This window comes from Coregonus clupeaformis, chromosome 33 (assembly GCF_020615455.1).
Source record: "Coregonus clupeaformis isolate EN_2021a chromosome 33, ASM2061545v1, whole genome shotgun sequence".
NCBI classification, from domain to species: Eukaryota; Metazoa; Chordata; class Actinopteri; order Salmoniformes; family Salmonidae; genus Coregonus; species Coregonus clupeaformis.
Window position 1 is genome coordinate 27414449 of NC_059224.1, and position 16831 is coordinate 27431279.

The 16831-nt window shown below is 43.2% G+C and overlaps 2 protein-coding genes and 1 pseudogene across 2 annotated transcripts in view; 1 reads left to right on the forward strand and 2 right to left on the reverse strand.

Moving 5' to 3' along the window:
• Nucleotides 1-9022, forward strand: part of si:ch211-140l13.3 — a 32590-nt gene extending 23568 nt beyond the window's left edge. The window contains exons 7-20 of the mRNA XM_041860613.2: nt 143-1433; nt 1601-1718; nt 1956-2091; nt 3024-3239; nt 3504-3632; nt 4160-4291; nt 5048-5108; nt 5189-5277; nt 5392-5490; nt 5895-5999; nt 6181-6321; nt 6675-6759; nt 7973-8093; nt 8342-9022. Of these exons, the coding sequence (XP_041716547.2) occupies nt 143-1433; nt 1601-1718; nt 1956-2091; nt 3024-3239; nt 3504-3632; nt 4160-4291; nt 5048-5108; nt 5189-5277; nt 5392-5490; nt 5895-5999; nt 6181-6321; nt 6675-6759; nt 7973-8093; nt 8342-8531 (2913 nt within the window). The 3' untranslated portion in view covers nt 8532-9022. The remainder of the gene's footprint in view (nt 1-142; nt 1434-1600; nt 1719-1955; nt 2092-3023; nt 3240-3503; nt 3633-4159; nt 4292-5047; nt 5109-5188; nt 5278-5391; nt 5491-5894; nt 6000-6180; nt 6322-6674; nt 6760-7972; nt 8094-8341) is intronic.
• Nucleotides 9023-9398: 376 nt separating this feature from the next.
• On the reverse strand, nt 9399-11213 carry ttll2 (tubulin tyrosine ligase-like family, member 2). The gene has a single exon (XM_041860283.2). It carries the CDS (start codon nt 11211-11213, stop codon nt 9399-9401), a length of 1815 nt encoding a protein of 604 aa, XP_041716217.2.
• A 1139-nt stretch (nt 11214-12352) lies between these two features.
• Nucleotides 12353-16790, reverse strand: LOC121548739 (annotated as a pseudogene).
• Nucleotides 16791-16831: the final 41 nt, after the last annotated feature.

The following is a 16831-nucleotide window of genomic DNA, read 5'->3' on the forward strand; positions in this document are numbered from 1 at the left end:
GAGAGCATAGAGGATTTGCATATGGCCTATTTTCAGAGTAGTTCACGCCCTGACCATTAAACATAATCTATTCATTACACTTTGTACTCATGTCATCTAAAATAAGATATCTACTGTATCTAAGCAGCTGGTTCTCTTTCAGGACAGCAGGGAGGCCAGGAGAGTCGCAGAGAGGAGGTACTTCCTGAAAAAAGGGGAGGGCGTGTCCAGGATAGAGAGGGGTAAGGACAGTGTGCAGCAGAAGACCCGGCGAAGGGCCTTCCTCTCCCTCAGCCAGCAGCCCAGGAAGGTGAGTTGTGGCAACCAGCAGAGGCGCTCATCAGCCCCCTCCCTGCAGCTCAGTGACAGGACCAGACCCAGGGTCAAGCCTTTACTGATCTCCCAGAGGAGCTGCCCTGCCCTGACTGAGTCCTGGGAAAAGACAACAGGACCTGCCACACGAGAGAGAGACAACAGAGTTAATCAAACGGCCAGACAGGAGATTGCACCGAAGCCCAGAGAAAATACTCAAAGCAAGGCCACTGAAAACACTGCATCTAGTGTTGATACTAGAGAGAGGAGAGATCTGTTGGGTGTTACAGCATCCCGTAAACGGCTTGTGACATCGCCGTGTGTGACCTCCGTGGAGCTAAGTGATGAGGTGGTGTCACAGAATCATGTGTATGCTGCTATGAGGGACCTTGTCCATAAACAAGTTGAGGTGAAGGAGCCACATTTGGCACTGCAGCCTTTTGATAGTGCCCCTACACAGCCAAACAATATGGGCCAACCTAAGGTCAAAGCTCAGGCAGTAAGTGTTGGCTTCAAGACAGTCAACGACCACATAGTTAGAGTCACTGACAATGGGCCGGTCTCATCAGGGACTGCGGATGGGAAAAATGACACTCACTCCAATTTCATCAATATTTCTAAATCTCAAAGCGGGTCTACAGCAGTGATTTCTCTCCTGTCTCTGAGTAGTTCTAACAGTGACGAGGACGAGGACAACCCTAACTCTCAGTGCCACCAGCAGCCCACCCTCCCGTCTCCCCCACGGCTCAGACACAAGGACCAGAACCTGGACCTGTCCGATGGTGACTACGCCAGCGATGCCCCCAGCGAGGCTGTGCATAGCCTGCCCTCCAGACCTTGTCCCACCCATGGACTCACTCTCCACCACCACCAACACCCATCTAGCTCCTGCTCCAGCAGTGACAGTGACACAGAGCTCCGGGATATAAACTGGCACAAGACAGGACCACGTCCATTATACCTACAGTCTGCAAGGAAAACAAGCACAGAGAGAGCCCTGCCACTGGGGAGCAGCAGCAGGGGAACAGACATAAAGTTAAAACGTCCCTCCTCTGCAGAGCTCAAACCCAGCATGGTCCCTAAAGTAACATCTATAACTAAAGAGACCGTGAAGAGCAGACATCACCAGGGGTCCAAGCGGGGTGAGTGTACTGTTTATTTTGGCTAGACTCACTATGTAATTGAACTACTATTATGAAGTATACAGACATGTATCATGTAATGATGTATACTAGTTTACATGCTACATGACATGTTATTCTTTGAAGAGGTCTTCTGTCTACTAACAGTCACTTTAACCGCCTTCAAGCAAATCAAACCGTGTCAAAGCCACACAGCGGTACTCTTTTTGGAATAAAAGCAGAGGAGAATCATGATTTGCTGGACAAAATGAAAGCGGAACAAGAGAGAGCAATGGACCTCCTCAGGTAAAATGTTTGGTTAGTTTTGATAATGTGATTCCCCGGAAAATGTGTCTGTGCCATATCTGATTATGATGACGTGGTGGAGAAATTAAACACAAACTATGTAAAAACCACTGAAGATACATGATCCACGAGATTATAAAGAATTTGAGCACTTCCTGAAGTCAGAAACCTAGCATGTTCTGCATCAGAATTATAATTTTTTTCTTTAATTTCCACTGAAATGTCGGTTTTACACAGAAAGAGAATGGACCAAATAGAGTGCTGTGACAGAGATGGCCACCACAGCAGTTATGGTTCCCCACTCACCCATACAGAAGGCCAGGTGTTGAAGGATAAGCCGTTGCCTCCTAAACTAGACGTTGGTGATGGTCAGGTAAAGTCATTATGTATCTAGTCTTTATAGCCCTTAGTAAAACAAATCTGTCCATCAGAATCTCATAAAGCCTTGAGGCCTAAAACAACCTACTGTATGTCACCCAACTGGTATCGATATAACGTCATTTGTGAGTGAGTAATGAATCTCCGTGAGGTACACATACTGTAAGTCATGACGCATCATAGGAGTCAGGTGCGTTCTGTCTCAGCGCCTATCAGTTTCATACTGACTAACATTACCATGGAACAGTGTTACCCTTTTATGGCTGAATCAAACACATCCCCTTTGCTTGTCCTGTTCTTATGATACCGATGAAGGATCTTCATTTGATCACTTTTGTTGCTGAGAATTTTCCGGCGCCGCAGGAAATGCAGATGAGCTTCGTGATTTACATAAATTCACTGAAAACCCACTCTAATACACGGTTATATTAACAGTATTGCACTTTTCATGTAGCCTACTTTTGTCCAGCTAGTAGCCTAACCACCGATCAAGCAACATTATGGACTAAACGTTAAAATCCTGTTGCTGCAGGATTATTTTGCTGCAACAATAATGGTCAAGTTAAGATCCCACATCTGTAACAGTTTATAATGTACCAGAAACTTCCCTACGGCTTTATAAACAAACACCCACTCATCCAAACTGTGAACCCGAGTCAAATATCCACCGTATTGGTTGGTTTGTCTCACTCTCATCCAGGGTGTGTGTGTGTTCATGCGTGGGTGTCTTCATGTCTGTATATACATGTATGTGTGTGTGTTTGTTTCTGTGTTTGTGTGTGTGTTTGTGTGTATGTGTGTGTGTTTGTATCTGTGTTTGTATGTGTTTGTGTGTGTGTGTGTGTGTGTGTGTGTGTGTGTGTGTGTGTGTGTGTGTGTGTGTGTGTGTGTGTGTGTGTGTGTGTGTGTGTGTGTGTGTGAACTCAGGATCTCAGGCAGCAGATTCTAGCTCTTCAGGAGCAGTTCTCTAAGAGGGAGTCCCACTGGTCCCAGGCTCATCATCTTCTTCAGAACCAGGTGGAAGCCCTGACCAGAGAGAACGTGGAGCTGCGTGACAAGCTCAGTGCTCCTGAACACTGCCACCAAGTGGCAGGGAGGAGTCCTGACACAATCACTGCATCTCACATAGGGGCAGAGAGCACTGTAAGAAGACATACCGTACCTGAGTAATAACCCATGAGTAACCCATGAACCCTGAGTAATAACCCATTACTAACCCATTCCATACTTTAAGTCAGTTAATACAATAACTTGTAACACTTCTCTTATCTACTAATGACGTCAACACTTTCTGACCTCATCAGTGTTCTGTGTCCAATTTTTTTTTTCATTGATTGTATCAGTCATCAGTGGTATCAAGGCATCAGTAGCGCTCATTATCTATCAGTATATAATCCATATGCCCAGGTATCTGAGGATATTCATAGAGTTACCAGTCAGAGGATAAGGGAGAGGAGATCTTCAAGTTGTTCCAGTCACAACGGAAACCCAGCCAGAAGGTCAACAGTTGACAGTTTTCCAGCTGCAAAGTCCAAGGTGCGGTTACTGTATACAGTATAGCTACATACCATATGAAAGCCATGAGGCTCGCATTTTTATCCTAACAGGAAATAGCTTTTTGGCTGTATTTCTAAGAGATTTAACTGTATATTTGGGCAGAAATCCTTTGAAAAGTTTACAGAAACCAACCAACAGCTCCCCTCTGTGGTTATAATATTCCATTGATCAAACAGAGCTGGTTTAACTGATCTAAGATCAGCCCTTTCTACCTCACTCAGTCCTAACTAGGGTTGCAAAATTCTGGGAACTTTCAATAAATGTCCTTGTTTTCCAAAAATCCTGGTTGGAGGATTCCAGATTTCGTCCAACCGGGATTTCGGGGAAAACCAAGGAATTTATTGAAAGTTCACAGAATTTTGCAACACTAGTCCTAACCTTTTCCATTATGAAAGAACAGTTCACAAAATACCCTGAAGTAACTACACTAATACAGTAGATAGAGGGGCATCAACCAGAATAGTGGATGTTATAATATGTCTATAATATCGATATTTGTTCCTCAGATTCCTGAACAAAGAAAATTGTCACATATGGTTTCTGACCCAGCTCCTTCAGTTGTCCACAGCAGAAGTGCCACTCCTGCATTCAACACACCACCTGTCCAGAAGAGAGCAGCTTACAGTAAAGTGGACACAGTCAGTATGCATCTTATATCAGTCTGGTAAACAATCAAGTAATGCATTCTGTTTAAAACAAACATAGAAACCTGAAGGCCATTGATTTGTGTACAGTACTGTATTTTACATGTGATTCAGATCAACCTGACATTGTATTTTCAGCTCACTGCACCATTTACCATTTTAGAGGTAAATGTTGTATTTTATTTCAAGGTTTGTCTGAGATAGGCATCTCTGTCTGACTGCAGTCAACTTGTTATGCTAATTTAATTAGTATCAAGTTATTCAAGTATAAAATGGTCTGAAGTGGTCTTTAAGCACACCACTAATAATTTATAGCGATTTACAATGGGCCATGTCAGATTAGTGACTCTGCCCATTATTCATTATTTATACTGTGTAATGAATATACTCATTGCCAATTCTTAGAAACTTAAGTGTTAAAACCTGATTTTACTTTTCAATAGTTTTTCCTTCTTCATAATGTATGAACACTTTTGAACCAAGGTTCAATAATAGATGGAGCAAGCACAGTTAAAATGCAATTTCATCCAAACTGGACAAAAGGTTGTCTTTAAAACGGCATGTGACGCTTTCATAGGTCATCAAAGCCAGCTAAACATATTGTATATTGCAAACGAAAATGTACAGTAGCCTAAAGTCCCTTATTAACAATTTAGACTAACGGATGTTCTTTGTATCTCTTCCTCATTAGAAGCATCAAATAAGAGGTCTACTGTTTATAATTATCATGTGACTTGATTCTTTCTTTAGCCTTATCACAACTATCACACCAATGCTCAAGGCACAAGGTATTGGGGACCTGCCTCATTAAGTAAGTACTCTAGTCTGTTCTGTGCTTACTATACATTCAATCAATTGATTTGGTAATTATGTTAATTTAATTCACAACAGAGGGCCTTTCATCAAATTCAGGCAGTTCTGAGGACACCCATCACACAAATGACTACCTGTTAAAACAGCGTGAGAGCAATAGAGATCAGGTACTAATCTATGTCTGTAACATGGTACTCAGACAGCATCAGTCGATTGTAACACAATGCTACATGTAACAAACAACCACTATGAAATAGCCCATTAATTCTCGCTGTCCTCAGGGTTTGGGTCGGTCAGTGGAAAAGGAGATGAAAGGTCAACAGAGCAGGAGTGCCACTCCATCAGTCAGCAAATACTCCTGCTCAGAGTCAGAACACATGGTAATGAAGTGAAACCTTCGTTTATCCGGCCTCTTAGCCTAGCAGAGGTTCTGATGTGTATAGTAATCATTCAACTAATGTTACTGAAATAACCCATTCTACATAGATAGATTGTTAACTTGCTCACTTCAAACATTTTACATTTAAGTCATTTAGCAGACGCTCTTATCCAGAGCGACTTACAGGAGCAATTGGGGTTAAGCGCCTTGCTCAAAGGCACATTTACATATTTTTCACCAACTGTAGTCGGCTCTGGGATTTCGACCCAGCAACCTTTCGGTTACTGTCCCAAGGCTCTTAACCGCTAGGCTGTCTGTTTGAATGGCTGTGTTTCTGAGATACTGTAGTTTCTTGCCAAGGTCTTGGACCATCTTTGACAGCTTTAGCAATCCCTTTAATTACAGGAACCACATTGTAATCCAGCAGCGATGAGTGGTAACTCCCCCCACACAACACACAAGGGCATAAACAATGACGTGTGTGAAGAAATACACTATCCAGATGGTAAGGTAGGAAAATTCCCCTATGTTGTTATTTCTTTGAACAAGTACTTGTATGAAGTATATCATTTTCTGCCTTTTCATTGAAGTTTCATTTCAGCAATTCCGAAGTAGCCCACTCACAGAGTTACCACTCATAGTGAAATAGTAATAACGCACCAAGATGCCATGATATTGCTCTGATACACAGATAGAACAACTTCTCTCCAATGGCTGGCGTGTATTTACATTCCGCAATGGAACTAGAAAAGAGATCACTGCTGACCAGAAGTCAGTAACTGTCACATTCTTCAATGGAGATGTCAAACACATTCTGGCGGATGGAAAAGTGGTGAGTCCTATGTCGTATTGGGGACTATGCCAGTATTTAAACTCTAACTAATGCCTTAAAGCTGGAATCCTTAATTGGTGAAACAACAAAGAAATTACTGCAAACAACAACAAAAAAATCCCCTCGGACATCATTGCACACGTGATAGAACAGCAGAATATGTCATGCATTGTTTTTTACCACGCTGCCGGATGCTCCTCTTCTCCATTTCATCAACAAAATAAAACCAATAACAAAGGCGCCGGTGGGGGGGCGAACAGTGGCGCTGTTTCCCCAAATGCGGATTTGCTCTTTAAAGAGATGTGCATTTTCATAACTCTATTTTTTATAACTCCATTGTTTCTCTTTGATAGGTGTACTACTATGCTGATGCACATACAACTCACACCACATACCCAACTGGTTTGGAGGTCCTGCAATTTCCAAACAAGCAGATGGGTAATATTTTTAAGAAAGCTCTAATCTGATATACACTACATGGCCAAATGTATGTGGACAACCCTTCAAATTAGTGGATTTGGCTATTTCAGCCACACCTGTTGCTGACTGGTGTATAAATTCTAGCACACAACCATGCAATCTCCATAGACAAACATTGGCAGTAGAATGGCTCCTACTGAAGAGCTCAGTGACTTTCAACGTGGCACCGTCATAGGATGCCACCTTTCCAACAAGTCAGTTCGTCAAATTTCTGCCCTGCTAGAGCTGCCCAGTTGGCTCTGCGGTGAAGTGGTAGGCCACACAAGTTCACAGAACAGGACCGCCGAATGCTGAAGTACGTAGCGCGTAAAAATCCTCTGCCTCTGGAAGCAACGTCAGCACAAGAACTGTTCGCCGGGAGCTTCATGAAATGGGTTTCCATGGCAGAGCAGCTGCACACAAGCCTAAAATTACCGTGGGCAATGCCAAGCGTCGGCTGGAATGGTGTAAAGCTCGCCACCATTGGACTCTGGAGCAGTGGAAACAGGTTCTCTGGAGTGATGAATCACGCTTCACCATCTGGCAGTCTGACGTACAAATCTGGGTTTGGCGGATGCCAGGAGAACGCTACCTGCCAGAATGCATAGTGCCAACTGTAAAGTTTGGTGGAGGAGGAATAATGGTGGGGCTGTTTTTCATGGTTCGGGCTAGGGCCCTTAGTCCCACTGAAGGGAAATCTTAACGTTGCAGCATACAATGACATTCTAGACGATTCTGTGCTTCCAACTTTGTGGCAACAGTTTGGGGAAGGCCCTTTCCTGTTCCAGCATGACAATGCCCCCGTGCACAAAGCAAGGTCCATACAGAAATGGTTTGTCGAGATCGGTGTGGAAGAACTTGACTGGCCTCAACCCCATTGAACACCTTTGGGAGGAATTGGAATGCCGACTGCCAGCCAGGCCTAATCGCCCAACATCAGTGCCCGACCTCACTAATGCTCTTGTGGCTGAATGGAAGCAAGTCCCTGCAACAATGTTCCAACATCTAGTGGAAAGCCTTCCCAGAAGAGTGGAGGCTGTTATAGCAGCAAAGGGGGGACCAACTCCATATTAATGCCCTTGATTTTGGAATGAGATGTTCAATGAGCAGGTGTCCACATACATTTGTGTATATTTTCAGGGTGACCAGGCATAGACACAAATAACAAAAAATTTATTAATGTTGTCTGTAGAGAAACACCACCCTGATGGAAAGAGGGAGATCGTTTTCCCAGATCAGACGATAAAGTACCTCTATCCTGGCGGCAGAGAGGAGAGCATCTTCCCAGATGGAACAGTTGTCAAGCTCTCAGAGTAAGATACACATACAGTACTTGCCTCTATTTTATGTAGGGTAAAAATCTTAACAACTGCTGCATTTTTATATTTTGTGTGTGTATGTTTGTGTGTGTGTGTGTGTGTGTGTGTGTGTGTGTGTGTGATGTGTGTGTGTGTGTGTGTGTGTGTGTGTGTGTTTGTGTGCATGTGTGTGTGTGTGTGTGGGGGTGTGTGTGTGTGTGTGTGTGTGTGTGTGCGTGCGTGTGTGCGTGCTGAATCTGTAGAAGTGGGGAGAAAACAGTGGAGTTCAACAATGGCCAAAGAGAGATCCATGCGTCCCAGTACAAGCGGAGGGAATACCCTGATGGAACAGTGAAGACAGTGTATTCCAATGGAAGGCAAGAGACCAAGTTCCCCTCGGGCAGAGTACGCATTAAGGACAAGGATGGCATTATCATAATGGATAAGAAATGAAGAACAGATGTTTATGTTTTTCAAGCCTTTATTCCAAATTAGCAATGCTACATTGTGTTTGACTGTAGCTATTTTATTGTGGAATATTTGATCATTTTCTAAGTGCTTGTATGTAAACAGACATTTTTAAATTGTGTATGTTTATTATTCATTGTACACTAAATAAGTAATACTAATCAATACAATACATTTGCGTTGAAACTATTTTGTAGAGATCTTTGAATGTCCATACTGCTCTCTTGAAGGAATATATTTCTTATTTTTGCATGGCAATGTTATAACCTTCTTGACCTCTTCATTTGTGTCAGCAGGATTCTTATGTTGCACAGAATTACAGATTATTCATGAGGTCCCCACATATCCCTTGCCTCTCAAACAACAAGACTGACATGTAGGGTAGGGCTAATAACTTATTGACCTGGGCCCGGTTTCCTGCTGAGGAGTGTTTCTGTCTGTAATAAAGCCCTTTTGTGGGGAAAAACTCATTCTGATTGGCGAGTGGCTCCCCAGTGGGTGGGCCTGGCTGCCAAGTGGGTGGGCCTATTCCCTCCAAGGCCCACCCATGGCTGCATCCCTACCCAGTCATGTGAAATCCATTGATTAGGGTCTAATGAATGTATTTAAATTGACTGATTTCCTTATATGAACTCAGTAAAATCTTTGAAATTGTTGCATGTTGCATTTATATTTTTGTTCAGTATAGATACAAAAAAAATTATTTTGAAATTGTGGTCAAATTACAAGGTTGCTTTTCCATATAATGTGTGTTTATACTGTATACTTTTGTGTTTTTAGACATTAATGTTCAAGCTGTGCTAATAATAAATTATTCCAAAAGCTTTATTCCAAAAATGTTCAGTTGCTCAGTTAGTTTGACAAGTGGCACTCACTAAGCAGAGGAGGGTTCATAGGTCCCCAAAACAAAGACCCAAAATAATTTTTCTCTTTGCATATATCCAACTCATCTTCCCTCCCTCTCTTCTGTTTGTGGCTACAACCTAATGCTAGCTGGGTGATGAGCTTGTGAACCTCGTGGACTGCAGTCTTAACGTTGAGCTTGTCCCGCGACGCCTTCAGTGTGACCTCATTGAAAGGAAACGTCAGTATGAAGTCTCCCACACGGAGTGGTGCGGTGCTCTTATCTTGGCTTTTAGGGTCCCATGGGAATTTAGGAGTCTTGTACTTTTGAATGTGAATGGCAGGTAGCTTACTGCAGCCCACGGCTGGTTGCCTTAAGGCCTGCCATGGGCTAACAAGTGTTGACAGGTCTCTGTCATCAAACTCTGACTCTACGTCTGTAACCTCAGACCACTGGATGGCCTCTGTCATCTGTGAGAGCACCAGACGTGTCTTTCTGTTTCCAGTTACAGCTGCAGTCTTTGAATGTTGGATGAGTATTGGATTCAAAGCCGAGCCAGTGGTGTCGCTTATGCAATTCCTTGCAGAGCGGATCCGGTTCATCTCAACTGATGGAAAGTATCTCATACTGTCAGAAAACGTAGAGTGGATGCTGTGACTTCTCTTGTTTGCTGGGTGGTGCTCACACATAGACTTGGTGAGCAACAGCACTGGGGACTGCAGAGACTGGCTGCCTAGATAGCAGGGGCGTTTGTAGTTCTGTTTGAGATATCCTCTCTGTCTAACGCTGTCCATGGACTTGTAGTTCATCAGATCAACCAGGTCATTGAGAAGTCCTTTCTTGACTGTCACGTCTGCTTGGCAGTCGATAGTAAGAGCAGGGCTGTAGTTAACCTCTAGTAGCCATGGCTTATATTTGGCATCAATTAGGATGTCAAACCCAAAGAGCTCAACACTGTTGGGACTGGAAGGTACGGAAGGGGCTATGGTGAGCAAAGTTAGTGTGACAATGTTGTTGATCTTTTGCCAGAGGAGCAGTTCATTGATACCTTGGCTATGAAGAAAGCAGCGGAATTTACTCATAGTCCACTTACATCCTTGTCCCACTCTCTCTTTGTCTGTTGTGTAGAAGGGGCCAAACTTATTGATGCTCGTGTTGGTCAGATGAGAATAAAGGTTGTCCAAAGAGGACAAATTGTATTTCTCAGTCGCAAAGCGTACCAATCCGTCCTGATGCATGTATATGGTTAGAGGCTGAAAACTTTTCACACAAACATAGATCCGAAGGTCAAATTTGTACCCTGAGATGAGGAAAGGATTGCTGATGTATCTCTGAACTATCACTGAGGAGTCATACACCAAGTCTTTGATGTCCTCAAAGAGAAAGATGCCCCTGCCTTTTGATAGATCCACTGGCTTGCAGATCCAATACCCTGACCTGCCTCCATTCTTCAGACGATGCTTGGTGTACTCTGCCAGAAACCTGGTGTAATCATTCGGGAGGATGAAAGTTGTCGGGCTGAAGTTGTAAATACCTGAGCCGAACGTCCCTCTCATTCTCTTCAGGTTTCTGGCCAGGCAATCCTTGCGGGTGATGCCCACAGTCTTGGGGTGATGGTTGAGTCTCTGCCAGGGCAGGATGTTCTCATAGTCCGAGTTGTGGAAGGCTGAGGCGCGCCAATAGAGGTTCCAGTCTCCCTCCTCCTGCTCCTGCTCGTCATACTCCTCCCAGCCTCTCTCCAGCAGTACCTCTCTCACCAGCTCTGGGGCGCCCTCATGTAGCCGGAACACCAGGGGTGTGGGGCCACACACCCCCGCGGCCATACCAGGGAAGCAACAGTCTGATCCTTCAATGAAAAACAACAACATGATCATAATATTGATGGGGGTACAAAATGAGTCACAGTTTATTCCTGACTTGTAAGGTAAACTGTTGCTATCAGACCACTCCCAGACAGTCCTAGCAAAATTCTTGCTTAGAAATTGCTCTTTGCTAATAAAATTTGTGAAGACATTTTAATTTTAATTGAAAACAATCATTGCAATGCAAATAATTTTGTTCCTATGTAATCAAACCTAGGCTGCAAGCTTCTAGTCTTGGTACCAGTCTTTGTAACATTCCACTCCTTGTACTCCGTGCTGGGTACCAGTCTCTATAACATTCCACTCCTACTTCGTGTCATGTGCCAATAGGCTACAATAGCTGGAACAGAGAGACTGGCAGTTGCAACGAACCAGTCTAGTAGGCTTCACACATGGGCTTTAGAATTCAACATATGATTAATTAACCTCGATTACACATCTCACTGAAATTGTCCAATATTGCATTTACATTCTACCTACCTTGATGAGATATCCCTTCCTTTTAAACACAGGCACCTGTCTCCTGGTCCCGAGCTTTCTTCAGTTCAGCCAGTTTTATTAAGACCCACACACCTGCCTGTCATCTGTGTTGCTAGGAGACCCCACTGCGCGCGAAAGATAGTGTAGCCTATCATGTGTGGCTCGAGCAGGACAGGTGGAGGTCACTTTTTCATGATTCAGTATAGCCTAAAGTAACAATCGATGTAGCCTACATTTGAAGACAGATTATATTCACATAGCCTCAACGATTTACCGAAAAAATGCTTTTTCCACTTCCACTTTTACTGGTGAATACTGAATACATGAAGTTTAAGTTGTTGTTTTTTCTACACACATTCATACCGAAATACATTGGTAGCTGGTAACATCAGTTAACAGACAATAATACACTATTTAAACCATGTAAAAAGAACCATGTTGACCCAATAAGGGTCAGCTATATAACCTATACTTTACATATTCAAAATGGAATGTATATTTCTCATACATATCTATTTATACAAGCGCTGTATTCCACATTGACTATTTAATACAGACAAGATTTGTAGAATTCTACTACAGTCTTGAAGTTTCTGTGGTCAGGTTAATGTATTATCCCTCTATGGTTTGGACTTTGTTTTCCCCTTTCTTTGTGTAGGATTTCTTCTCTCGTTGAATTCCACCCAACCATAGAGTACAACTGCCACAAGTAGAACTCCAGCCAGATTGTAGAGCTTGATATCCAGAGATGAAGTTGCTGAGAGCATAAAACACTACAAATCCCACTGACTCTCACAGTCAATTGTTAGCAAATGCTGCCTCCTTCTGTTCATTTAAAAGAACTCCATAGAATGCTGAAAAATTTTAAGACATCTTACATTTTTTGTTCCATCTGAACAGCCGGTAGAAGTCGTTACATCGGTGGTTCAGTGAACTATGGACAGGTCAGTAACCTTGCCTGAGAAGTGTGTTAGCGTCCAGAGTAAATGCACAGCACAGTCTTTTAGCTCAAAGGGCTAACAGTCTTGCGGCATGTGGGTGACCTGGATTCAGTGCCTTCGGAAAGTATTCAGACCCCTTCACTTTTTCCACATTTTGTTACGTTACAGCCTTATTCTAAAATTGATTAAATAGTTTTTTCCCTCGTCAATATACACACAATACCCCATAATGACGATGCAAAAACAGGTTTTTAGAAACGTTTGCAAATTTATACAAAATAAAAAACTGAAATATTCCATTTACATAAGTATTCAGACCCTTTACTCAGTACTTTGTTGAAGCACCGTTGGCAGTGATTACAGCCTCAAGTCTTCTTGGGTATGACACTACAAGCTTGGCACACCTGTATTTGGGGAGTTTCTCCCATTCTTCTCTGCAGATCATCTCAAGCTCTGTCATGTGAATTGGGGAGTGTCGCTGCACAGCTATTTTCAGGTCTCTCCAGAGATGTTCGATTGGGTTCAAGTCCGGGCTCTGGCTGGGCCACTCAAGGTCTTTCAGAGACGTGTCCCGAAGCCACTCCTGCGCTGTCTTGGCTGTGTGCTTAGGGTTGTTGTCCTGTTGGAAGGTGAACCTTCGCCATAGTCTGAGGTCCTGAGCGCTCTGGAGCAGGTTGTCATCAAGTATCTCTCTGTACTTTGGTCCGTTCATTTTTCCCTCAATCCTGACTAGTCTCCCTGTCCCTGCCGCTGAAAAACATCCCCACAGCATGATGCTGTCAACACCATGCTTCACCGTAGGGATGGTGCCAGGTTTCCGCCAGACGTGACGCTTGGCATTCAGGCCAAAGAGTTCAATTTTGGTTTCATCAGACCAGAAAATCTGTTTCTCATGGTCTGAGTGCCTTTTGTCATACTCCAAGCGGGCTGTCATGTGCCTTTTACTTAGGAGTGGCTTCCGTCTGGCCACTCTACCATAAAGGCCTGATTGGTGGAGTGCTGCAGAGATGGTTGTCCTTCTGGAAGGTTCTCCTATCTCCACAGAGGAACTCTGGAGCTCTGTCAGAGTGACCATCAGGTTCTTGGTCACCTCCCTGACAAAGGCCCTTCTCCTCCGATTGCTCAGTTTGGCCGGGCGGCCAGCTCTAGGAGGAGTCTTGGTGGTTCCAAACTTCTTCCATTTAAGAATGATGGAGGCCACTGTGTTCTTGGGGACCTTTAATTCTGCAGAAATGTTTTGGCACCCTTACCCAGATCTGTGCCTCGACACAATCCTGTCTCGGAGCTCCACGGACAATTCCTTCGACCTCATGGCTTGGTTTTTGCTCTGACATGCACTGTCAACTATGGGACCATATATAGACAGGTGTGTGCCTTTCCAAATCATGTCCAATCAATTGAATTTACCACAGGTGGAGTCCAATCAAGTTGTAGAAACATCTGAAGGATGATCAATGGAAACAGGATGCACCTGAGCTCAATTTCGAGTCTCATAGCAAAGGGTCTGAATACTTATGTAAATAAGGTATTTCTGTTTTGTATTCTTTATTAATTTGCAAATATTTCTAAAAACCTGTTTTCGCTTTGCCATTATGGGGTATTGTGTGTAGATTGATGAGGGGAAAAAAAACTAATGCAATCCATTTTAGAATAGGCTGTAACGTAACAAAATGTGGAACAAGTCAAGGGGTCTGAATACTTTACGAATGCACTGTAGTTGGTCACACATTAATAAAGGTAAGACAGTCATGACTACAGGAAAAAGGTAACTCACCATTGATTTGTTTCTGCCACACAGCATCTGCCATGCCCCAGAGAGCAGGAAACACAAAGAACACAGGCAGCTGGTCTTTGTGAGGCCTCCAGAACAACAGACCCAGGATAAGGGCTGTGTGTCACTGAAGCTGGAAGAGAATTAAGTTAATACAGTAAGTAAAAGTGGATAAACAAAGTAATTGTTGATATGTTCAAATTGATCATCTGGTGTTTACAGTGTCTCTCCTTACAAAATGAAATAATGCTTCTCTTCCAGTGTATTGTGAATGTATAGAGAATAGGGAAGTTGTGGCACCAAATCAAATCATTATATAGCCAACAACATTTATTCCCAAAGCACATGTGGCATAATTCTAAAAGGATACAGGGTTTTTCCTGAACAAAACAAATGTCTTAGATAGTTTTTGTGATTTTAAAATATGTTTTAATTACTATAGTCGGCTTTAAGGAGTGTTTCGGAAATGTGCATCGTAACTTACACTGGTGTAATCCCCAGTAAGGAAACCCACCTCCAGATCAATGTATGAGGTCAAAGGGATGAGAAGAAGTTGTCTCTTATCTCGAAGTTATTTGAACGTGGCAAGAAAAACAGTACATAAGGGCTCTTTGTTGCCCTTTGTCACGCCCTGGCTCTGGGGACTCTTATATGTTGAGCCAGGGTGTGGATTGTCTATGTTGTATTTTCTATGTTATGTTCTAGATCATGTAGATCTATGTTGGCCAGGGTGGTTCCCAATCAGAGGCAGCTGATTCTCGTTGTCTCTGATTGGGAACCATACTTAGGCAGCCTGTTTGGCATAGCTATTTGTGGGATCTTGTTCCGTGTAGGTTTGTGTATGGCCGAGGACTTCACGTATCGTTTTGTTGTTTGTATCGTGTTGCTAGTACACTATTAAAGAGCTGTACGCATATCACGCTGCGCCTTGGTCCACTCATTATGACTCATCGTGACACCCTTAGAGTACAGTTTATTGTTGTTGTCTATGTTATCCAGGAATGCAGCCAGCAGAATCATTGCCAGAAGGTCAACACATGTAGAAAATACAGTAGATATTTCTGCTGTGATGTTTGTATAACACGAGAGGAGGTGATTGTTTAAGTGATTGACATATGATTGATACGGTTACAGTGGGGTAAACATGAGATATGTCCTCCTATGATGTAATGTCCGTATGTGCATACAGTTTACATTTTTACAGGGCAGCTCACCTACAGTTGAAGTCGGAAGTTTACATACACTTAGGTTGGAGTCATTAAAACTTGTTTTTCAACCACTCCACAAATGTCTTGTTAACAAACTATAGTTTTGGCAAGTCGGTTAGGACATCTACTTTGTGCATGACACAAGGAATTTTTCCAACAATTGTTTACAGACAGATTATTTCACTTATAATTCACTGTATCACAATTCCAGTGGGTCAGAAGTTTACATACACTAAGTTGACTGTGCTGTGCCTTTAAACAGCTTGGAAAATTCCAGAAAATGATGTCATGGCTTTAGAAGCTTCTGATTGGCTAATTGACATCATTTGAGTTAATTGGAGGTGTACCTGTGGATGTATTTCAAGGCCTACCTTCAAACTCAGTGCCTCTTTGCTTGACATCATGGGAAAAAACATTGTAGACCTCCACAAGTCTGGTTCATCCTTGGGAGCAATTTCCAAACGCCTGAAGGTACCACGTCCATCTGTACAAACTATAGTACGCAAGTATAAACACCATGGGACCACGCTGCCGTCATACCGCTCAGGAAGGAGACGCGTTCTGTCTCCTAGAGATGAATGTACTTTGGTGCGAAAAGTGCAAATCAATCCCAGAACAACAGAAAAGGACCTTGTGAAGATGCTGGAGGAAACAGGTACAAAAGTATCCATATCCACAGTAAAACGAGTCCTATATCAACATAACCTGAAAGGCAGCTCAGCAAGGAAGAAGCCACTGCTCCAAAACCGCCATAAGAAAGCCAGACTACAGTTTGCAACTGCACATGGGGACAAAGATCGTACTTTTTGGAGAAATGTCCTCTTGTCTGATGAAACAAAAATAGAACTGTTTGGCCATAATGACCATCGTTATGTTTGGAGGAAAAAGGGGAAGGCTTGCAAGCCGAAGAACAGCATCTCAACCGTGAAGCATGGGGGTGGCAGCATCATGCTGTGGGGGTGCTTTGCTGCAGGAGGGACTGGTGCGCTTCACAAAATAGATGGCATCATGAGGAAGGAAATTATGTGGATATATTGAAGCAACATCTCAAGACATCAGTCAGGAAGTTAAAGCTTGGTGGCAAATGGGTTTTCCAAATGGACAATGACCCCAAGCATACTTCCAAAGTTGTGGCCATCACGTATCTGTGAGACACAATAAGAAAGGATATGAAGCTTT